At 47.7% G+C, this 25,417-nt stretch overlaps 1 protein-coding gene across 3 annotated transcripts in view; it reads left to right on the forward strand.

Moving 5' to 3' along the window:
• Positions 1–25,417, forward strand: part of IQUB (IQ motif and ubiquitin domain containing) — a 112,588-nt gene that overhangs the window by 14,338 nt on the left and 72,833 nt on the right. For 2 of the 3 annotated variants that reach the window (XM_063927177.1, XM_063927178.1), the window contains exon 4: positions 3,815–3,982. The exons of the other annotated variant lie outside the window; for it this stretch is intronic. In XM_063927177.1, coding sequence (XP_063783247.1) covers positions 3,815–3,982 — 168 coding nt within the window. The remainder of the gene's footprint in view (positions 1–3,814; positions 3,983–25,417) is intronic. 3 annotated transcript variants of the gene reach the window in all.

Here is a 25,417-nt window from a genome sequence, read left to right on the forward strand (position 1 = left end):
GTGGCAACATCTGTCTGCGTCAGTGTGTCAGCATGTTTCTGTGTGTCAGTGTCAGTGTCTGTCTGTTAGCGTCTATGTGTCAACAGCTGTCTGTCAGCGTCTATGTCAGCATGTTTCTGTGTGTCAGTATCAGCATCTTTCTGTGTGTCTGTGTCAGCAACAGTATGTCAGTATCTGTCTGAGTGTCAGCTTCTGTCTGTGTGTGTCAGCCCCCTAGAAAGAGTACCCCCAATCCCCCCCCTTCCCACCGAACGCAGGCACATACCCAGTCCACCCCTTTTTTTTTATTTTGTAGGCCAATGTCTTTTAATATTTTCCACGTGGGGGCCAATGTATTTTTTTTTTGTGCGGCATACATTTTCTTTATTTTTACTGTCCGGGGCCAATGTAGTTTTTTTTCTGTAGTGACCGATGTGTTTTATTGTTTTCTGTAGTGGCTAGTGTGTGGGTTTTTTCTGTGTGTGCCAATATGATTTTTTTTTTTTCCCTGTGGATGTTAATATGTTTTTTTTCTGCGGGTGCCAATATGTTTTGTTTTATGTGGGTGCAAATATGTTTGTTTTTTTATTTGGTGGCCAATGTGTTTTTTTTTTTTTTATATCCTATGGGGGTCAATGCATTAATTATTTTTGATGTCGGTGGTCAATTTGTTTTTGTTTTCTTGTGAAAGCCAGTGTGTTTTTTTATTTTATTTTTCTTCGTTGTTCAGTTCGGATTTTTTTTTTCTGTAGGGCCAATGGTGTGTGTGTATGTGTATGTGTTTTTTTCCTGTGGTGGGGCAATGTGTTTGTTTTTTTCTGTGGGAGTAAATTTTATTTTTTTTGGCTGCGACTGCATTTAACTCAGAATCAGGCCCCGCCTTTGACAGACTCCGCACCCTTTGACAGACCCCACCCCTTAACAGGCCCCGCCACATTAGGGCTGCTTTCATAAATTTCCCGGGCTGGTTTTCCATCCCAATCCGCCCCTGAGCGTGGAGGCGGCCGTGATTTGGGGGCATTGCTTCTACTTCTCCTTAGCCCGGACTACTGTGGCTGGGTCCCACCGCTGCCTGTACCTGCTGCGGTCGCTGTCAGTCAGGGCAGCCTGATCACGGCGATGCCCCTGTGTGTGCGGGCGCTGCGGCTCTCCGGGGCTGCCCGGTTCCTGCGCTCTCTCCGTGTGCAGAATCTCCACACCAGCTCCACTCTGGCCTCCAAGGCGCCCATGTCCACCGCAACGGGCCATGGTCATGACGACCATGAGGATGATATAACCGACTCCTATGCCAGGGTAAGACCCTCACTTATATACCTACTATAGTGTCATTGCCCATATGTGCCATACCCCCTATATCCTATAAACTGTGCCATGTGTACTGAGGTGACTCCCCCTGTAAACCTGTCCATACTATTCCTATATACTGTGTGCCCTGTATGAGGTGATACCCCCTATATACGCACTCACTCCGTCCCCTACCAGACCTGTCCCCGCATACTCACCCTGTCCTCTATCAGACCTGTCCTGCACACTCACCCTGTCCCCTACCAGACCTGCCCCCGCACACTCACCCTATCCCTGCACACTCACCCTGTCCCCTACCAGACCTGTCCTTGTATACTCACCCTGTCACCCACCAGACCTCTCCCCGCACACTCACTGCGTCCCCTACCAGACCTGTCCCCGCACACTCACCCCGTCCCCTACCAGACCTGTCCTTGTATACTCACCCTGTCACTCACCAGACACCAGACCTGTACTCCATGCCCACAGCGTGATAACAATGAGGTTGTGGCTTGTTGGTATGGCACTGTGACGCCACAACCCTTGTTATGAGACCACACCCACCTTCCCAGGAGCGTGCGCAAAAGTCCCCCCCCCCCCCCCGCCTTCCCCTGTCATGGTGCCCCCCCTGTCATTTTGTTCTGGATCCGCCCCTGCGTGCGTGGGCCTTGTCAGCACACCAGGGGGTAAATTTACTAAAATGGGAGTTCTATTTAAGATGGGATGTTGCCCATAGCAACCAATCAGATTCCAGGTATTGTGTTCTAGAAGGTGCTAGATAAATGAGAAGTAGAATCTGATTGGTTGCTATGGGCAACATCCCATCTTAAATAGAACTCCCATCTTAGTAAATTTACCCCCAGGTGATATGGGTGTGATGTACTTGACCTAGACAGATCTCTGGGTGTTCTCTTTCTGCAACATTCCCCAGAACTGTCTCAAAACCCAAAAGTTATGCGATCGTATCTAAGTCAGGGCTCAGATGGATGTTTGGACTACTTTCATCTGTTATTCATGCTTATACTTGGTTGGATTATGCCAAGATGGAGGACTCACTTGTTTACAGAGATTTATTCAGGAAGAGAGATGTGAGATCAGTGACATCCTTTTAAGATTCTTGGAAAGGACTGAAAGTAGAAAAGTTGCATTTTGTCATTAAACACTTCCAAACATGTCTCATGCTATCTGTTGTTATCAGAGCCATATATAGACATTTGGTGCCTGTGCCGGAGAGAGCATTGCCCCTCCCATTTTTTTTTTTTTTAAATAAGGGCAGTGCACGCTGAATGCCCTTCTGCTCCATGGAAGGTTTCTGTCCTCCCTGAGCTTGCCTTAGAACACCTGTGCTATGGTTTGACAGGTGTACTGCCCGAGCCAAGTTTCAGTCTTGCAGGGAAGGGGCGTGGCATACAATAGTACCCCCCAATTCAAAGTATGCACTCAGTACTACAACCTTATTCACCTTACACCATGCAGTAGTGCCCCTTTTTCACATTACACCCCACAGTAGTGTTACTTATTCATGTTACATCACACATTAGTACCCCTTATTCACATAATGCCACACATTATAGAAGAATGGAATGAGAGCACTGGCTAGAGAGAAGCGACCGTAAGAGATGGCAAGTGCAGACAGGATGGCTCCTCCACACAGACCAGGCTCAAAGATTTTAGCCGGTGATATCAGGACAAGTGACAACTGCAGTAGGACAGTCTCAGAGAGGAGGGGCCCCTTCATTGGGGTGGGCGGTGACATGAAGGGAGGGTAGGGGCATTCTTCTCCAGTAGCTAACCTGGCTGTTGCAGCTGCCTGTCAGCCAGGAAGGTGTTGCAGATGACACTCTCCCCTCACGCACTTTGGTGTTTTTATTTGTATGAGGGTCTATTTCTATAACTAACAAGGAATTAATTCACAAGCTTGGGTATCTCATCATAGGAATCATAAGAGGAAATTGTTTAAAGAACACTCCTTTCTGTCGAGATTCTAGAACTTCATAAAGTCACTCCATCTGACCATAAATATCTCTCAAACTTTTTCAACAAGGTTTTAAATACAATATATACAATTTTCATAAGTGCTAAGTGTTACTTTTTAAATGATTGAGCAGCCCCCAGGGTTGTTATATGTATTTTGTTTTTGATCTTACTAACAGGAGCTGCTGTTCTATTTTATTTTATATAAAGTTTTTTCATAGTAATTCATTATAGTTAGGGCAGCCTGTCCTAACGATAATAAATTACAATGAAAAAACTGGGTAGGATAAGGGTACATGCTTTTAGACATATATAAAGTAGCCTGAAGATTGAGTATTGGTCCCAAGGAGCACCCCCGTGATTTATCTATGTTGAACTTTGTTTAGTTCCAGAGTCTTCTTTAATGAATGAAATGAGGTGCCCTGATTGGACCTGAGGTTCAATGTAGCATGCTTATGTCATTTCACTACATAATTCTCATAAAAATATAAATATACTGTATTTTGTTTTTAGTTGCAGAACAATTTTCTCCATGGTACATGCAGCATATAGTTCAATACACCTCTTGTTACTTTAGGCCGAATAGTTGAAGAACATGAAACTCTTGTGGATCTCGGCATCACACCTCATGGAACAATCCAGCTGGACATGCAGTCATTGGATCCTGAAAACTATCCAATCAAAGCTATGAAATTTCAGCATGAATACAGCATGCCAGATGTCATAACTGTTAGGGTACAAACAGGTATGGGAAATACTTTCAAACAAGTGATTTCAGAGCTGAATTAAGCGGGGGGCCCTGGGGGTAAGTACTCCGGGCCCCCCTTCCTAAAAGCCCCCCCCCCCCCCCCCCCACCACAGATCGGAGCTTTTACTGGTCTGCGGTGCTGCGTTCCCAGCTCCCGTTTGGTTGGGAGGAGACGCAGAGGAATGAACACTCACTCTCCTGTCTCCTGTGTTACAGCAGCCTGCCAGCAAAAGTAAGGCTGGCTGTATTATTATGGCTCATGTTTTTGTGTGTGTGCAGGGCCGGACTGGCCCACAGGGGAACAGGGGAAACCACCGGTGGGCCCTATTGCCTGTGGGCCCTCCTCCTCTTCTAGGGATCAGGTTCCAGACTATCCTAGTGGACTGGATTTATGCATTATACATATGTTACATTATACTTCACATGAATATTGGTTATTGTATATTTACCAAGGGGCACAGAACATGTACTCTGTAATGGTTAGACAAACCTCTGTGTTGGCTGGCCATGCGCCACTGGAGTGTGGCCACACCCTTAAGCATGGGCACCTACAACAGCATCCCCCCGGTGGGCCCTTCATGCCCCTGTCCGACACTGTGTGTGTGTGTGTGTGTGTGTGTGTGTGTGTGTGTATATATACAGAAAATAAATATATATATATATCTATATATATATATAGAAAACTGTATTCAGGCAGCACTCCCAATTAAATGTTGAAAAGTCCCGTTGCCGTTGATGCAGCGCAGGGATGACTTGGATTCCTGATTACATTATCCTATGCATCCATGTGCCCCTGCAGCTGCATCTTAGCAGCAGTGTCTGTCTTAGCAGATTCTTCTGACCTTTTTTCACATATGCGAGTATGTTTGAGAGGATTTTAGACTTATCACCCGCATATTATGGTCGAGTAGTATCAGACGTTCTGGTATTACTTTCTAATCTGATGTCTGTTTGACTAAAGCACTAATGCCGGTCTTGAGAAAGGTTCATTAGTTGAACCGAAACGTCGACACTACGGCTTTTTTGGATGACCAATAAACATTGTTCTTTTATGTACAAACTGCCTTTTATATTAGCGTGAGTGCACCCTCCACCGAGTGGAATTTTGGCTATTGTGAGTAGACCGATTTCGGTCTATTGGGAGCACCCGCCACGTTGAACCATTGGAGATGTGAGTGCAGGATCAACTGGGATATATATACACAAAGAACCATATATACATGTATATATACTGTGCATATATATATATATATATATATATATATATATACCACCTTTTTTAATATAGGTTTTAAATTGGTATCTATCTGTGCCCTGACCCAGGTCAGTAACTATTAATACAGATTTACTAATGTAAAAGTCCGGGGAGTGCTGACTCTTCCTTTCTACGGGATACCTAAATACAATATATATATATATAAAACTCAGCTGCCTGCCTCTTTATTAGGGGCCTCGCTCTCTGACGTGCCCCGGGCCCCCCAAAGCCTTAATCCGTCTCTGAGTGATTTTTTATTTGCCAGTAATTTAGCTATGACTAATTTCCATTGCTCATTATTTCTTTACATTTCTCTGACGTCCTAAGTGGATGCTGGGGACTCCGTCAGGACCATGGGGAATAGCGGCTCCGCAGGAGACAGGGCACAAAAGTAAAAGCTTTAGGATCAGGTGGTGTGCACTGGCTCCTCCCCCTATGACCCTCCTCCAAGCCTCAGTTAGGTTTTTGTGCCCGGCCGAGAAGGGTGCAATCTAGGTGGCTCTCCTAAAGAGCTGCTTAGAGTAAAAGTTTTATTAGGTTTTTTATTTTCAGTGAGTCCTGCTGGCAACAGGCTCACTGCAACGAGGGACTTAGGGGAGAAGAAGTGAACTCACCTGCGTGCAGGATGGATTGGCTTCTTAGGCTACTGGACACTAGCTCCAGAGGGACGATCACAGGTACAGCCTGGATGGGTCACCGGAGCCGCGCCGCCGACCCCTTGCAGATGCTGAAGAGAGAAGAGGTCCAGAAATCGGCGGCTGAAGACTTCTCAGTCTTCATGAGGTAGCGCACAGCACTGCAGCTGTGCACCATTGCTCTCAGCACACTTCACACCAACGGTCACTGAGGGTGCAGGGCGCTGGGGGGGGCGCCCTGGGCAGCAATGAAAGTACCTATACTGGCTAAAAATACATCACATATAGCCTCTGGGGCTATATGGATGTATTTAACCCCTGCCAGGTTGTCAGAAAAACGGGAGAAGAAGCCCGCCGAAAAGGGGGCGGGGCCTATTCTCCTCAGCACACAGCGCCATTTTCCCTCACAGAACTGCTGGAGGGAAGGCTCCCAGGCTCTCCCCTGCACTGCACTACAGAAACAGGGTTAAAACAGAGAGGGGGGGCACTTATTTGGCGATATGATTATATATTAAGATGCTATAAGGGAAAACACTTATATAAAGGTTGTCCCTGTATAATTATAGCGTTTTGGTGTGTGCTGGCAAACTCTCCCTCTGTCTCCCCAAAGGGCTAGTGGGGTCCTGTCCTCTATCAGAGCATTCCCTGTGTGTGTGCTGTGTGTCGGTACGTGTGTGTCGACATGTATGAGGACGATGTTGGTGAGGAGGCGGAGCAATTGCCTGTAATGGTGATGTCAGTCTCTAGGGAGTCGACACCGGAATGGATGGCTTATTTAGGGAATTACGTGATAATGTCAACACGCTGCAAGGTCGGTTGACGACATGAGACAGCCGGCAAACAGATTAGTACCTGTCCAGGCGTCTCAAACACCGTCAGGGGCTTTAAAACGCCCATTTACCTCAGTCGGTCGACACAGACACAGACACGGACACTGACTCCAGTGTCGACTGTGAAGAAACAAACGTATTTTCCTTTAGGGCCACACGTTACATGTTAAGGGCAATGAAGGAGGTGTTACATATTTCTGATACTACAAGTACCACAAAAAAGGGTATTATGTGGGGTGTGAAAAAACTACCTGTAGTTTTTCCTGAATCAGATAAATTAAATGAAGGCGCTCACACGCTTATCACAAGTGGCGTTACCGTCTCCAGATACGGCCGCCCTCAAGGAGCCAGCTGATAGGAGGCTGGAAAATATCCTCAAAAGTATATACACACATATTGGTGTTATACTGCGACCAGCGATCGCCTCAGCCTGGATGTGCAGTGCTGGGGTGGCTTGGTCGGATTCCCTGACTGAAAATATTGATACCCTTGACAGGGGCAGTATTTTATTGACTATAGAGCATTTAAAGGATGCATTTCTATATATGCGAGATGCACAGAGGGATATTTGCACTCTGGCATCAAGAGTAAGTGCGATGTCCATATCTGCCAGAAGATGTTTATGGACACGACAGTGGTCAGGTGATGCAGATTCCAAGCGGCACATGGAAGTATTGCCGTATAAAGGAGAGGAGTTATTTGGGGTCGGTCCATCGGACCTGGTGGCCATGGCAACAGCTGGAAAATCCACCTTTTTTACCCCAAGTCACATCTCAGCAGAAAAAGACACCGTCTTTTCAGCCTCAGTCCTTTCGTCCCCATAAGGGCAAGCGGGCAAAAGGCCAGTCATATCTGCCCAGGGATAGAGATGAGCGGGTTCGGTTTCTTTGAATCCGAACCCGCACGAACTTCACTTTTTTTTTCACGGGTCCGAGCGACTCGGATCTTCCCGCCTTGCTCGGTTAACCCGAGCGCGCCCGAACGTCATCATGACGCTGTCGGATTCTCGCGAGGCTCGGATTCTATCGCGAGACTCGGATTCTATATAAGGAGCCGCGCGTCGCCGCCATTTTCACACGTGCATTGAGATTGATAGGGAGAGGACGTGGCTGGCGTCCTCTCCATTTAGATTAGATTTAGAAGAGAGAGAGAGAGAGAGATTGCTGTGATACTGTAGATTAGAAGAGAGTGCAGAGTGCAGACAGAGTTTAGTGACTGACGACCACAGTGACCAGTGACCACCAGAGACAGTGCAGTTGTTTGTTTTATTTAATATATCCGTTCTCTGCCTGAAAAAAACGATACACAGTCACACAGTGACTCAGTCTGTGTGCACTGCTCAGCCCAGTGTGCTGCACATCAATGTATTGTATATAAAGCTTATAATTGTGGGGGAGACTGGGGAGCACTGCAGGTTGTTATAGCAGGAGCCAGGAGTACATGATAAATAATATTATATTAAAATTAAACAGTGCACACTTTTGCTGCAGGAGTGCCACTGCCAGTGTGACTAGTGGTGACCAGTGCCTGACCACCAGTATATTAGTAGTATTGTATACTATCTCTTTATCAACCAGTCTATATTAGCAGCAGACACAGTACAGTGCGGTAGTTCACGGCTGTGGCTACCTCTGTGTCGGCACTCGGCAGGCAGTCCGTCCATCCATAATTGTATTATAATATATACCACCTAACCGTGGTTTTTTTTTCGTTCTTTATACCGTCGTCATACTAGTTGTTACGAGTATACTACTATCTCTTTATCAACCAGTGTACAGTGCGGTAGTTCACGGCTGTGGCTACCTCTGTGTCGGAACTCGGCAGGCAGTCCGTCCATCCATAATTGTATTATAATATATACCACCTAACCGTGGTTTTTTTTTCGTTCTTTATACCGTCGTCATACTAGTTGTTAGTAGTATACTACTATCTCTTTATCAACCAGTGTACAGTGCGGTAGTTCACGGCTGTGGCTACCTCTGTGTCGGCACTCGGCAGGCAGTCCGTCCAACCATAATTGTATTATATACCACCTAACCGTGGTTTTTTTTTCATTCTTTATACCGTCGTCATACTAGTTGTTACGAGTATACTACTATCTCTTTATCAACCAGTGTACAGTGCGGTAGTTCACGGCTGTGGCTACCTCTGTGTCGGCACTCGGCAGGCAGTCCGTCCAACCATAATTGTATTATATACCACCTAACCGTGGTTTTTTTTTCATTCTTTATACCGTCGTCATACTAGTTGTTACGAGTATACTACTATCTCTTTATCAACCAGTGTACAGTGCGGTAGTTCACGGCTGTGGCTACCTCTGTGTCGGCACTCGGCAGCCCGTCCATAATTGTATATACCAGTGACCTAACCGTGGTTTTTTTTTCTTTCTTTATACATACATACTAGTTACGAGTATACTATCTCTTTATCAACCAGTCTATATATTAGCAGCAGACACAGTACAGTGCGGTAGTTCACGGCTGTGGCTACCTCTGTGTCGACACTCGGCAGCCCGTCCATAATTGTATATACCACCTAACCGTGGTTTTTTTTTCTTTCTTTATACATACATACTAGTTACGAGTATACTATCTCTTTATCAACCAGTCTATATATTAGCAGCAGACACAGTACAGTGCGGTAGTTCACGGCTGTGGCTACCTCTGTGTCGGCACTCGGCAGCCCGTCCATAATTGTATATACCAGTGACCTAACCGTGGTTTTTTTTTCTTTCTTTATACATACATACTAGTTACGAGTATACTATCTCTTTATCAACCAGTCTATATATTAGCAGCAGACACAGTACAGTGCGGTAGTTCACGGCTGTGGCTACCTCTGTGTCGGCACTCGGCAGCCCGTCCATAATTGTATATACCAGTGACCTAACCGTGGTTTTTTTTTCTTTCTTTATACATACATACTAGTTACGAGTATACTATCTCTTTATCAACCAGTCTATATATTAGCAGCAGACACAGTACAGTGCGGTAGTTCACGGCTGTGGCTACCTCTGTGTCGGCACTCGGCAGCCCGTCCATAATTGTATATACCACCTAACCGTGGTTTTTTTTTCTTTCTTTATACATACATACTAGTTACGAGTATACTATCTCTTTATCAACCAGTCTATATATTAGCAGCAGACACAGTACAGTGCGGTAGTTCACGGCTGTGGCTACCTCTGTGTCGGCACTCGGCAGCCCGTCCATAATTGTATATACCAGTGACCTAACCGTGGTTTTTTTTTCTTTCTTTATACATACATACTAGTTACGAGTATACTATCTCTTTATCAACCAGTCTATATATTAGCAGCAGACACAGTACAGTGCGGTAGTTCACGGCTGTGGCTACCTCTGTGTCGGCACTCGGCAGCCCGTCCATAATTGTATATACCACCTAACCGTGGTTTTTTTTTCTTTCTTTATACATACATACTAGTTACGAGTATACTATCTCTTTATCAACCAGTCTATATATTAGCAGCAGACACAGTACAGTGCGGTAGTTCACGGCTGTGGCTACCTCTGTGTCGGCACTCGGCAGCCCGTCCATAATTGTATATACCACCTAACCGTGGTTTTTTTTCCTTTCTTTATACATACATACTAGTTACGAGTATACTATCTCTTTATCAACCAGTCTATATATTAGCAGCAGACACAGTACAGTGCGGTAGTTCACGGCTGTGGCTACCTCTGTGTCGGCACTCGGCAGCCCGTCCATAATTGTATACTAGTATCCAATCCATCCATCTGCATTGTTTACCTGAGGTGCCTTTTAGTTGTGCCTATTAAAATATGGAGAACAAAAATGTTGAGGTTCCAAAATTAGGGAAAGATCAAGATCCACTTCCACCTCGTGCTGAAGCTGCTGCCACTAGTCATGGCCGAGACGATGAAATGCCAGCAACGTCGTCTGCCAAGGCCGATGCCCAATGGCATAGTACAGAGCATGTCAAAACCAAAACACCAAATATCAGTAAAAAAAGGACTCCAAAACCTAAAATAAAATTGTCGGAGGAGAAGCGTAAACTTGCCAATATGCCATTTACCACACGGAGTGGCAAGGAACGGCTGAGGCCCTGGCCTATGTTCATGGCTAGTGGTTCAGCTTCACATGAGGATGGAAGCACTCAGCCTCTCGCTAGAAAACTGAAAAGACTCAAGCTGGCAAAAGCACCGCAAAGAACTGTGCGTTCTTTGAAATCCCAAATCCACAAGGAGAGTCCAATTGTGTCGGTTGCGATGCCTGACCTTCCCAACACTGGACGTGAAGAGCATGCGCCTTCCACCATTTGCACGCCCCCTGCAAGTGCTGGAAGGAGCACCCGCAGTCCAGTTCCTGATAGTCAGATTGAAGATGTCAGTGTTGAAGTACACCAGGATGAGGAGGATATGGGTGTTGCTGGCGCTGGGGAGGAAATTGACCAGGAGGATTCTGATGGTGAGGTGGTTTGTTTAAGTCAGGCACCCGGGGAGACACCTGTTGTCCGTGGGAGGAATATGGCCGTTGACATGCCAGGTGAAAATACCAAAAAAATCAGCTCTTCGGTGTGGAGGTATTTCACCAGAAATGCGGACAACAGGTGTCAAGCCGTGTGTTCCCTTTGTCAAGCTGTAATAAGTAGGGGTAAGGACGTTAACCACCTCGGAACATCCTCCCTTATACGTCACCTGCAGCGCATTCATAATAAGTCAGTGACAAGTTCAAAAACTTTGGGTGACAGCGGAAGCAGTCCACTGACCAGTAAATCCCTTCCTCTTGTAACCAAGCTCACGCAAACCACCCCACCAACTCCCTCAGTGTCAATTTCCTCCTTCCCCAGGAATGCCAATAGTCCTGCAGGCCATGTCACTGGCAAGTCTGACGAGTCCTCTCCTGCCTGGGATTCCTCCGATGCATCCTTGCGTGTAACGCCTACTGCTGCTGGCGCTGCTGTTGTTGCCGCTGGGAGTCGATGGTCATCCCAGAGGGGAAGTCGTAAGCCCACTTGTACTACTTCCAGTAAGCAATTGACTGTTCAACAGTCCTTTGCGAGGAAGATGAAATATCACAGCAGTCATCCTACTGCAAAGCGGATAACTGAGTCCTTGACAACTATGTTGGTGTTAGACGTGCGTCCGGTATCCGCCGTTAGTTCACAGGGAACTAGACAATTTATTGAGGCAGTGTGCCCCCGTTACCAAATACCATCTAGGTTCCACTTCTCTAGGCAGGCGATACCGAGAATGTACACGGACGTCAGAAAAAGACTCACCAGTCTCCTAAAAAATGCAGTTGTACCCAATGTCCACTTAACCACGGACATGTGGACAAGTGGAGCAGGGCAGGGTCAGGACTATATGACTGTGACAGCCCACTGGGTAGATGTATGGACTCCCGCCGCAAGAACAGCAGCGGCGGCACCAGTAGCAGCATCTCGCAAACGCCAACTCTTTCCTAGGCAGGCTACGCTTTGTATCACCGCTTTCCAGAATACGCACACAGCTGAAAACCTCTTACGGCAACTGAGGAAGATCATCGCGGAATGGCTTACCCCAATTGGACTCTCCTGTGGATTTGTGGCATCGGACAACGCCAGCAATATTGTGTGTGCATTAAATATGGGCAAATTCCAGCACGTCCCATGTTTTGCACATACCTTGAATTTGGTGGTGCAGAATTTTTTAAAAAACGACAGGGGCGTGCAAGAGATGCTGTCGGTGGCCAGAAGAATTGCGGGACACTTTCGGCGTACAGGCACCACGTACAGAAGACTGGAGCAACACCAAAAACTACTGAACCTGCCCTGCCATCATCTGAAGCAAGAAGTGGTAACGAGGTGGAATTCAACCCTCTATATGCTTCAGAGGTTGGAGGAGCAGCAAAAGGCCATTCAAGCCTATACAATTGAGCACGATATAGGAGATGGAATGCACCTGTCTCAAGTGCAGTGGAGAATGATTTCAACGTTGTTCAAGGTTCTGATGCCCTTTGAACTTGCCACACGTGAAGTCAGTTCAGACACTGCCAGCCTGAGTCAGGTCATTCCCCTCATCAGGCTTTTGCAGAAGAAGCTGGAGGCATTGAAGAAGGAGCTAAAAGGGAGCGATTCCGCTAGGCATGTGGGACTTGTGGATGCAGCCCTTAATTCGCTTAACAAGGATTCACGGGTGGTCAATCTGTTGAAATCAGAGCACTACATTTTGGCCACCGTGCTCGATCCTAGATTTAAAGCCTACCTTGGATCTCTCTTTCCGGCAGACACAGGTCTGCTGGGGTTGAAAGACCTGCTGGTGACAAAATTGTCAAGTCAAGCGGAACGCGACCTGTCAACATCTCCTCCTTCACATTCTCCCGCAACTGGGGGTGCGAGGAAAAGGCTCAGAATTCCGAGCCCACCCGCTGGCGGTGATGCAGGGCAGTCTGGAGCGACTGCTGATGCTGACATCTGGTCCGGACTGAAGGACCTGACAACGATTACGGACATGTCGTCTACTGTCACTGCATATGATTCTCTCAACATTGATAGAATGGTGGAGGATTATATGAGTGACCGCATCCAAGTAGGCACGTCACACAGTCCGTACTTATACTGGCAGGAAAAAGAGGCAATTTGGAGGCCCTTGCACAAACTGGCTTTATTCTACCTAAGTTGCCCTCCCACAAGTGTGTACTCCGAAAGAGTGTTTAGTGCCGCCGCTCACCTTGTCAGCAATCGGCGTACGAGGTTACATCCAGAAAATGTGGAGAAGATGATGTTCATTAAAATGAATTATAATCAATTCCTCCGCGGAGACATTGACCAGCAGCAATTGCCTCCACAAAGTACACAGGGAGCTGAGATGGTGGATTCCAGTGGGGACGAATTGATAATCTGTGAGGAGGGGGATGTACACGGTGATATATCGGAGGGTGAAGATGAGGTGGACATCTTGCCTCTGTAGAGCCAGTTTGTGCAAGGAGAGATTAATTGCTTCTTTTTTGGGGGGGGTCCAAACCAACCCGTCATATCAGTCACAGTCGTGTGGCAGACCCTGTCACTGAAATGATGGGTTGGTTAAAGTGTGCATGTCCTGTTTTGTTTATACAACATAAGGGTGGGTGGGAGGGCCCAAGGATAATTCCATCTTGCACCTCTTTTTTCTTTTCTTTTTCTTTGCATCATGTGCTGATTGGGGAGGGTTTTTTGGAAGGGACATCCTGCGTGACACTGCAGTGCCACTCCTAAATGGGCCCGGTGTTTGTGTCGGCCACTAGGGTCGCTAATCTTACTCACACAGTCAGCTACCTCATTGCGCCTCTTTTTTTCTTTGCGTCATGTGCTGTTTGGGGAGGGTTTTTTGGAAGGGACATCCTGCGTGACACTGCAGTGCCACTCCTAGATGGGCCCGGTGTTTGTGTCGGCCACTAGGGTCGCTAATCTTACTCACACAGCTACCTCATTGCGCCTCTTTTTTTCTTTGCGTCATGTGCTGTTTGGGGAGGGTTTTTTGGAAGGGACATCCTGCGTGACACTGCAGTGCCACTCCTAGATGGGCCCGGTGTTTGTGTCGGCCACTAGGGTCGCTAATCTTACTCACACAGCTACCTCATTGCGCCTCTTTTTTTCTTTGCGTCATGTGCTGTTTGGGGAGGGTTTTTTGGAAGGGACATCCTGCGTGACACTGCAGTGCCACTCCTAGATGGGCCCGGTGTTTGTGTCGGCCACTAGGGTCGCTAATCTTACTCACACAGTCAGCTACCTCATTGCGCCTCTTTTTTTCTTTGCGTCATGTGCTGTTTGGGGAGGGTTTTTTGGAAGGGCCATCCTGCGTGACACTGCAGTGCCACTCCTAGATGGGCCCGGTGTTTGTGTCGGCCACTAGGGTCGCTAATCTTACTCACACAGTCAGCTACCTCATTGCGCCTCTTTTTTTCTTTGCGTCATGTGCTGTTTGGGGAGGGTTTTTTGGAAGGGACATCCTGCGTGACACTGCAGTGCCACTCCTAGATGGGCCCGGTGTTTGTGTCGGCCACTAGGGTCGCTAATCTTACTCACACAGCTACCTCATTGCGCCTCTTTTTTTCTTTGCGTCATGTGCTGTTTGGGGAGGGTTTTTTGGAAGGGACATCCTGCGTGACACTGCAGTGCCACTCCTAGATGGGCCCGGTGTTTGTGTCGGCCACTAGGGTCGCTTATCTTACTCACACAGCGACCTCGGTGCAAATTTTAGGACTAAAAATAATATTGTGAGGTGTGAGGTATTCAGAATAGACTGAAAATGAGTGTAAATTATGGTTTTTGAGGTTAATAATACTTTGGGATCAAAATGACCCCCAAATTCTATGATTTAAGCTGTTTTTTAGTGTTTTTGGAAAAAAACACCCGAATCCAAAACACACCCGAATCCGACAAAAATAATTCGGTGAGGTTTTGCCAAAACGCGTTCGAACCCAAAACACGGCCGCGGAACCGAACCCAAAACCAAAACACAAAACCCGAAAAATTTCAGGCGCTCATCTCTACCCAGGGATAGAGGAAAGGGAAGAAGACTGCAGCAGGCAGCCCATTCCCAGGAACAGAAGCCCTCCACCGCTTCTACCAAGTCCTCAGCATGACGCTGGGGCCGTACAAGCGGACTCAGGTGTGGTGGGGGGTCGTCTCAAGAGTTTCAGCACGCAGTGGGCTCACTCGCAAGTGGACCCCTGGAGCCTACAAGTAGTATCCCAGGGGTACAGATTGGAAATTCGAGACGTCTCCCCCTCGCAGGTTCCTGAAGTCTGCTTTACCAACGTCTCCCTCCGACAGGGAGGCAGTATTGGAAAGAATTCACAAGCTGTATTCCCAGCAGGTGATAATCAAAGTACCCCTCCTACAACAAGGAAAGGGGTATTATTCCACACTATATTGTGGTACTGAAGCCAGACGGCTCGGTGAGACCTATTCTAAATCTGAAATATTTGAACACTTACATACAAAGGATTTCTACAATAGGGGGGAAATTATTTGCGCCACTTGTGTACAACACCAAATAATCTAAGATCCACGTATAAATAATAAATGACACTCCCTAGGAATTAACACAGGGCGTCAGCTGTCCCCCAGAGACACAGGGATGGTAATTCCCTGAAACAACGAGAAAATGCACACAGGGGGGTGGGGGATATAGCGACCGTCGGTGTCTTAAATTAGTTCAATAAATATGGATCTAAAAAGTGTATCTAATAACGAGTAACCAGATCAGAAGGTGATTTAAAAAAGGGGGGGTGTTTATTTAGACACTAAAACAGATATTAATTACATATAGAGCTAAAATCTAAACAGCAGTTCTTCTTAAAAAATGGGATTTAAAACAACATACACAATACTTTAAAATACCAGTTAAAATATGTTTAAAACTCTGTAAAACAATTTTAACTTAACTTGGTAAAAGGTCACTGCCAGGTAGCCTAGGGCTACCTGGCAGTGACCTTTTACCAAGTTAAGTTAAAATTGTTTTACAGAGTTTTAAACATATTTTAACTGGTATTTTAAAGTATTGTGTATGTTGTTTTAAATCCCATTTTTTAAGAAGAACTGCTGTTTAGATTTTAGCTCTATATGTAATTAATATCTGTTTTAGTGTCTAAATAAACACCCCCCCTTTTTTAAATCACCTTCTGATCTGGTTACTCGTTATTAGATACACTTTTTAGATCCATATTTATTGAACTAATTTAAGACACCGACGGTCGCTATATCCCCCACCCCCCTGTGTGCACTTACATACAAAGGTTCAAATCAAGATGGAGTCACTCAGAGCAGTGATAGCGAACCAGGAAGAAGGGGACTATATGGTGTCCCTGGACATCAGGGATGCTTACCTCCATATCCCAATTTGCCCTTCTCACCAAGGGTACCTCAGGTTCGTGGTACAGAACTGTCACTATCAGTTTCAGACGCTGCCGTTTGGATTGTCCACGGCACCCCGGGTCTTTTCCAAGGTAATGACCGAAATGATGATTCTTCTTCAAAGAAAATGGACGATCTCCTGATAAGGGCAAGGTCCAGAGAACAGTTGGAGGTCGGAGTAGCACTATCTCAAGTAGTTCTACGACAGCACGGGTGGATTCTAAATATTCCAAAATCGCAGCTGTTTCCGACGACACGTCTGCTGTTCCTAGGGATGATTCTGGACACAGTCCAGAAAAGGGTGTTTCTCCCGGAGAAGAAAGCCAGGGAGTTATCCGAGCTAGTCAGGAACCTCCTAAAACCAGGAAAAGTGTCAGTGCATCATTGCACAAGGGTCCTGGGAAAAATGGTGGCTTCTTACGAAGCGATTCCATTCGGCAGATTTCACGCAAGAACTTTTCAGTGGGATCTGCTGGAAAAATGGTCCGGATCGCATCTTCAGATGCATCAGCGGATAACCCTGTCTCCAAGGACAAGGGTGTTTCTTCTGCGGTGGCTGCAGAGTGCTCATCTATTAAAGGGCCGCAGATTCGGCATTCAGGACTGGGTCCTGGTGACCACGGATGCCAGCCTGAGAGGCTGGGGAGCAGTCACACAGGGAAAAAATTTCCAGGGAGTGTGATATAGTCTGGAGACTTCTCTCCACATAAATATACTGGAGCTAAGGGCAATTTACAATGCTCTAAGCTTAGCAAGACCTCTGCTTCAAGGTCAGCCGGTATTGATCCAGTGGGACAACATCACGGCAGTCGCCCACGTAAACAAACAGGGCGGCACAAGAAGCAGGAGGGCAATGGCAGAAACTGCAAGGATTCTTCGCTGGGCAGAAAATCATGTGATAACACTGTCAGCAGTGTTCATTCCGGGAGTGGACAACTGGGAAGCAGACTTCCTCAGCAGGCACGACCTCCACCCGGGAGAGTGGGGACTTCATCGGGAAGTCTTCCACATGATTGTGAACCGTTGGGAAAGACCAAAGGTGGACATGATGGCGTCCCGCCTGAACAAAAAACTGGACAGGTATTGCGCCAGGTCAAGAGATCCTCAGGCAATAGCTGTGGACGTTCTGGTAACACCGTGGGTGTACCAGTCGGTGTATGTGTTCCCTCCTCTGCTTCTCATACCCAAGGTACTGAGAATTATAAGACGTAGAGGAGTAAGAACTATACTCGTGGCTCCGGATTGGCCAAGAAGGACTTGGTACCCGGAACTTCAAGAAATGCTCACAGAGGACTCATGGCCTCTGCCGCTAAGAAGGGACTTGCTTCAGCAAGTACCATGTCTGTTCCAAGACTTACCGCGGCTGCGTTTGACGGCATGGCGGTGGAACGCCGGATCCTAAGGGAAAAATGCATTCCGGAAGAGGTCATTCCTACCCTGGTCAAAGCCAGGAAGGAGGTGATGGCACAACATTATCACCACATGTGGCGAAAATATGTTGCGTGGTGTGAGGCCAGGAAGGCCCCACGAAGAAATTTCAACTCGGTCGATTCCTGCATTTCCTGCAAACAGGAGTGTCTATGGGCCTCAAATTGGGGTCCATTAGGGTTCAAATTTCGGCCCTGTCAATTTTCTTCCAGAAAAGATTGGCTTCAGTTCCTGAAGTCCAGAAGTTTGTCAAGGGAGTACTGCATATACAACCCCCTTTTGTGCCACCAGTGGCACTGTGGGATCTCAACGTAGTTCTGGGATTCCTCAAATCACATTGGTTTAAACCGCTCAAATCTGTGGATTTGAAATATCTCACATGGAAAGTGACCATGCTGTTGGCCCTGGCCTCGGCCAGGCGAGTGTCAGAATTGGCGGCTTTGTCTCACAAAGCCCATATCTGATTGTCCATTCGGACAGGGCAGAGCTGCGGACTCGTCCCCAGTTTCTCCCTAAGGTGGTGTCAGCGTTTCACCTGCACCAGCTTATTGTGGTACCTGCGGCTACTAGGGACTTGGAGGACTCCAAGTTGCTGGATGTTGTCAGGGCCCTGAAATTATAGGTTCCAGGACGGCTGGAGTCAGGAAAACTGACTTGCTGTTATCCTGTAGGCACCCAAAAAACTGGGTGCTCTTGCTTCTAAGCAGACGATTGCTAGTTGGATGTGTAGTACAATTCAGCTTGCACATTCTGTGGCAGGCCTGCCACAGCCAAAATATGTAAATGCCCATTCCACAAGGAAGGTGGGCTCATCTTGGGCGGCTGCCCGAGGGGTCTCGGCTTTACAACTTTGCCGAGCTGCTACTTGGTCAGGGGCACACCCTGGCTGAGGAGGACCTGGAGTTCTCTCATTCGGTGCTGCAGAGTCATCCGCACTCTCCCGCCCGTTTGGGAGCTTTGGTATAATCCCCATGGTCCTGACGGAGTCCCCAGCATCCACTTAGGACGTCAGAGAAAATAAGAATTTACTTACCGATAATTCTATTTCTCGTAGTCCGTAGTGGATGCTGGCGCCCATCCCAAGTGCGGATTGTCTGCAATACTTGTACATAGTTATTGTTACAAAAATCGGGTTATTATTGTTGTGAGCCATCTTTTCAGAGGCTCCGCTGTTATCATGCTGTTAACTGGGTTCAGATCACAGGTTGTACAGTGTGATTGGTGTGGCTGGTATGAGTCTTACCCGGGATTCAAAATCCTTCCTTATTGTGTACGCTCGTCCGGGCACAGTATCCTAACTGAGGCTTGGAGGAGGGTCATAGGGGGAGGAGCCAGTGCACACCACCTGATCCTAAAGCTTTTACTTTTGTGCCCTGTCTCCTGCGGAGCCGCTATTCCCCATGGTCCTGACGGAGTCCCCAGCATCCACTACGGACTACGAGAAATAGAATTACCGGTAAGTAAATTCTTATTTTTACATCATTTGTTTTGCATTGTGTGTGTTTGTGTGTATCTTTATATCTTAGTTGTGTTTCTAGAAGTGTCATGCAGAAACCTGGAGAGATTAATGCTTACAGTACAGTATGATACAGTATTTCTGCAGCAGGTTACATTGGTTTCCGCATGGAAACAACAGGGTGTAGAGTGGATCTTGATCCAGAGGCACCAAGAGTCTAAAACTTTAGGCCTTGACAAAGACCCTATTACGGGTGGAAACGCGTCGGCAGCAGGTGGACGTGGTCTGTTTGTTCGTGCAGAACAGGGGAGAAACAGTTCGGGAGGAGAAGTAACGGAGAAGCCTGGCTGCGCTGCAGCGCTGGGGGACTCACCGTCAAAGGACAGCTAGCGGTGGAGATTTGGTGTCAGCGGGTAAGACAAATCCCGTTTTTGAAAGTACCGCTTAAATAATGGTATCCCGAGGATCTGGTGAGCTCCGTTTCTTGTGCATATGAGATCCAGGATTATAACCGGTAAAACTCTGTAAATCTGAACTGTACCCCATGAACTTTTTAGAAGGAGAATTTTTTATGAACAAAGGTCTGCTTGTATTGTATCATCTATGCTGGATGAACTATTTCTAATACGCTGGGAACAAGTCCATCTATTTCCCTTATACAATACGCAGCTGGGAAGTTTAAACAGAAGGGTAACAGCAGCGCTGTGTTTCTTTCTTGACTTTAGTGTTTTGAATGTGGATTTATTCCAGATTGAGCTGATCTGCTTATGCACGGAGGAAAGCAGCTGCAGCTTGTAAGCGCTCAGTAAGGAGGACTGCACTTTTGTGCCATTTCAAACTTTAGGCTGTCCCAGGATGCATTGAGGCTTCCTCTATAACACCGCCTCCAGACACTGTGAGGTGAGCCCAGTTTTAGTTGGTATCTGTAGCAGCAGGTCACTTAACAGGTAGTATGCACTGGGCAGCCCTGAAAAAGCTTTTTCTGACAGAAATTTCTTCAAAAGTGGACTGTCAGCGCTGTATGTCATGGTGACACTTCAGCGATGTCACTCTATCACCTCCCTAGCGGGGTTGCATACTCCTGCAACCTGTTCCCGGGGACTTGCGGCGGAGACGCTATGGCTTTAGGCACGCGGTCACAGTCGCTCTCCTGTTTCACGTGGCTGCTACGGGGAGGATGTAACAGGGTCCACCAGAAGGTCCGCGACTTAGGGAGACGGGTTGCGGCGCTGACGTGGACACTGTCACCGAGCAGGGACCCCACTAGACCACCAGGGCAATAGAGCACAGGTCGGGTGTACTAAAGCCCCATTTAATAAGGCTCGCTAGTACCTGGGGTGGAAGTCTAGCATAGGGGAGCTGGCGCTTGACCTGTAGCCTCTCCCCGGCCCAGGGCGCCATCTAATGCAGATTTTCCCGCCCTGGAGCTGCCTCAAACTCTCCCTCAGTTCCTGACTGAGACGCAGGGCGCCATCTTATAAGCATAGTTGCGGCTAGTCTCTGGGACTGCAGGGCAAGGTCTCCCTTGTAAAGCCCCCTGTATACAGCTATGTGACTTTACAAACACTTGAGTATCCTACATGTTTTTATACAGACAGTGTTAATTAAGAAAAAGTGTACCTATTACAGGATATATTGCATAAGTATTCTGATATAAACCTCCCGTCTAGGACCATGCTGTGTTATATATACATATATCTGTACATATACTAGTACAGTGCACTTTTATTGACATAATAATTATCAGCATTGCCCGTGACTGTGTGTGCCTGTGTCTGCTGTGTGATTTCGCTTTCAGTGTTTCCCAGATAGATCTATCACTATATTCTGTACCCTAGGGGACTAGGTGCGTCAAGGTCATATATATAGTGCATCACACTATTTACCTATTACGTGTATTCTACTGTGTACTCGGTCACATAATACTGGATTTATTCGCTGGTGTTGTGTACTGTGTCTACAGTCACATACTAACGGATTTATTTTCAGGTATTGTACTCTGTCTGGCTTTATCGTACTAATTCGCTCTGTTGTTGCATTTGTGTACAATGTCTAACAAGAAGGGCAGTAAGTCTTTGGAAGTGTGTGCCAAAGATTTACTGGGTATTCTGGTGGAACGCCTTATGCCCCCTATGGGACCACCTGTTTGCCATTACAGCCACAAATTGTCTCTATGGTCAATCCGCCTTGGGCACAAAAATTTTCTAATCAGTTGCATCAATTAAATCATTCCTTTGTCAGGCAGAAATCTACTCCAGGTCACTCTTGCTGCTTCCTCCTCACAAACCACAAATCTCTCAGATGTTTCATCTGAAGAGGAGGTGGAGCATACTGTCCTGTCAGACACTGAATCAGGTGTTTCTGACGAGGATTCTCCATTGCAAATTGATGCCCCTGCCCTTGTGGTTGCTATTAAGCAAATCCTACAAATCACTGATGATGAGGATTACCCTACTGTGGCTAAGAAAACTGATATGTTTAAACGGTAGAAGGTGGTTAAAAATCTATTACCCCATTCTGACCATTTGGTGGACATCAGGCAGGACCCTTGTTCTAATCCAGGGAAGAAATTCCCTCTGTCTAAACTGGCCTTGGCTCGCTATCCTTTCCCTGCAGAGTTATGTAACAAGTGGAAAAATTCACCGCCGAGTGGTGTCGTCCACTCTGCCTGTCACCATTGTCACTTCACTGAAGGAACCGACAGATAAGCGTGTGGAGGGATGCCTGAAATCTATTTACTCCCTTACAGGTGTTGTATATAGACCCACTATTGCGGCCTCTTGGGCTGCAAAAAGAATTGAAGCATGGGTTCAGGCATTAGAGGAAGAGCTGCCCGAGGATATATCTGACAATGCCAGACAATACCTGTCTCACATTACCACCGCCGCCTATTATATTCAGGAGGCGTGCTCTGAGGCGGGTGTGTTGGCAGCCTAGGCGTCAACTACGTTTGTCCTGGCTCCCAATAAACATTCTGGAGTTGCAGGCTGTGTTCAATGCATTGACAGGCCGGTTCAAGTACGGTCATACATAAACCATCAAGGCGGCACTCGAAGCCGCATGGCTATGATGGAAATGTCAAAAATCCTTCATTGGCGGAACGCCATCTGCCAGCAATATCGGCAGTGTTCATTCCAGGCATCCTAAACTGGGAAGTGGACTTCCTCAGTCACCAGGACGTGCACACTGGAGAGTAGACTCTTCATCCAGAAGTCTTTTCAACTCCTAGTGGACAAGTGGGGCCTACCAGACGTAGACCTGATGGCGTCTTGACACAATCGCAAGGTTCCGGTCTTCGGATCAAGGACCAGTGATCCTCAAGCAGCGTTCGTAAACGCACTGGCAATTCCATGGAACTTTCAGCTGCCCTACATGTTCCCTGCAGTGTCACTCTTGCCCAGGGTCCTGCGGAAGTTCAAACAAGAAGGAGGATTTCTACTTCTAGTCTCTCCAGCGTGGCCCAGATGGCATTGGTTCTCAGATATGCACGGTCTATCGACAGAGCGTCCTCTTCTACTTCCTCAGCGCCCAGACATCCTCGTACAGGGCCCTTGTCCATATCCGGACCTGGCCAGGCTGGCTTTGATGGCGTGGCTCTTAAGGCATCACTCCTGAGAGCCAAAGTATTCTCTGTGACATCCAAACTATGTTAAAAGCCTGCAAACCGGCATCTGCTCAGATCTATTACAGGGTCTGGAATTCTTACTTCACCTGGTGTACTGATAAGAATTATGATGCATACAGATTCAGAACTTCCAGAATTCTGGCTTTTCTGCAAAGTGGCCTTGACTTGGGCCTTCGTCTGGCCTCCCTCAAGGTTCACATATCTGCCTTGTCGGTATGGTTTCAGTGAAAAATTGCGTCTATACTGTACCTGACGTTTATACATTCACTCAGGGACATTCACTCAGGGTGTCTTACGGATTCAGCCTTCCTATGTTCCTTCTGTGGCTCCATGGGATCTGTCTGTTCTCCTGAATGCTCTGCAAGAGTCTCCATTTGAACCTCTTGAGACGGTGGACCTTAAATGGCTCACGGCCAAGGTCTTGTTTTTACTGGCTTTGCCTCTGCAAGATGGGTGTCGGACTTAGGCGCATTGTCCTGTCGTCCACCCTTTCTAATATTTCATCGTGACCGGGCAGTTCTTAGAACTCGTTTGTTTGGTTTTCACAAAGGTGGCTGGTCTGCGAATAAGCAAACCTTGGCCAGATGGATTAGAATGGTGATTGCACAAGCTTATGCACAGGCTGGCCTCCCAGCTCCTGCTGCTATTAATGCCCATTCTATTCAGTCTGTTGGACCTTCTTGGGCGGTCCGCCGTGGCGCGTCCGCAGAACAATTGTGTATGGCAGCTACGTGGTTCTCTGTGAACATGTTTATTTGATTCTATGCCTTTGATACTTGTCACGCCGCCGCCCCGGGCCCCTTACTTACCTCTCTGGGCGCGCTGGTCCTCTCTGCGGCCGTCCTCGCTGGCGGCTCCCGGCTCCCGTCGCTCGGCCCGGCGTCTGGGCGGGTGACGTCATCAGGCACTTTCCACCAACCAGCTGGTGGTGGGAAGTATAAATTCAGGCACTAGGAACTGCATCAGTGCCTGAGTATTATCAGTTCCCCAGGAGTGGTGATTGCCAGACTTCCGTGCCTCCAAGCACCTCCGTGCCTCCAAGCACCTCCGTGCCTCCGAGCATCCCCGTGCCTCCGAGCATCTCCATGCCTCCAAGCACCTCCGTGCCTCCAAGCACCTCCGTGCCTCCGAGCATCTCTGTGCCTCCCAGCACCTCTGTGCCTCCGAGCATCCCCGTGCCTCCAAGCACCTCCGTGCCTCCGAGCATCTCCGTGCCTCCAAGCACCTCCATGCCTCCGAGCATCTCCGTGCCTCCAAGCACCTCCGTGCTTCCGAGCATCTCCGTGCCTCCAAGCACCTCCGTGCCTCAAGCACCTCCGTGCCTCAAGCACCTCCGTGCCTCCAAGCACCTCAGTGCCTCCAAGCGCCTTAGCACCTCCAAGCACCTCAGTGCCTCCAAGCACCTTAGCGCCTCCAAGCACCTCAGTGTCTCCACGCGCCTCCAAGCACCTCAGTGCCTCCAAGCGCCTCAGCGCCTCCAAGCACCTCAGTGTCTCCAAGCGCCTCCAAGCACTTCAGCGCCTCCCTGCACCTCAGTGCCTCCAAGCACTTCAGCACCTACAAACACTTCAGTGTCTCCAAGCCCCAGCGCACGTAAGCGCAGTTGTGCCTCCAGCACCTGGTATTCTTCTCTGATTCACCAGCACCTTTCAAGTTCTGTCTTTCAGGAGACCTTCAGCGTCCACGTGTGCCTCCTGTTTGCCGACCTGATCCTGCATGAGGAAAACTTACATTCGGCCATCTCTGCTGCGGCCCAGTTGCGGTTCCTCTTCCCGGTCACCGGAAGAAACCCCGAGTCCACAACACTCCCAAACCAGGTCAGTGATAATACTTCCGTCTCCGAGGATGCTTCCTTTGGACGCTGGGTTCTCATAACCACTGAGGCGCATATCCTCCCTTGACGAACTGCTTTAGGATATCACCGATGTTTCCCTGTGGAAACCAATGTAACCTGCTGCAGAAAAGGAGAGTTATGGTAGACTTACCATTGTTAACTCAATTTCTTCGAGGTACATTGGGTTCCACAGGGCACCCACCCTGATGCACCTAGCTTCTATGGGTTTCTTCTCCTGTTGTGAGAATGTGGTTCTGTGTAACTAACATCTACCTTCTCTCTTACCTGCTCCTACATTGGACTGGTTAACGAAACTGAGCTCACAGTGCCTGGAGGCGGGGTTATAGAGGAGGCCCCAATGCATCCTGGGACAGCCTAAAGCTTTAGCCTGTTGGTGCCTCTGGATCAAGTTCCACTCTACACCCCGATGTTTCCATGTGGAACCCTATGTACCTCGCAGAAAGAGAGTTAACAATGGTAAGTCTACCATAACTCTACTTTTCTAATAAG

This window comes from Pseudophryne corroboree, chromosome 6 (assembly GCF_028390025.1).
Source record: "Pseudophryne corroboree isolate aPseCor3 chromosome 6, aPseCor3.hap2, whole genome shotgun sequence".
Classification (NCBI taxonomy): Eukaryota; Metazoa; Chordata; class Amphibia; order Anura; family Myobatrachidae; genus Pseudophryne; species Pseudophryne corroboree.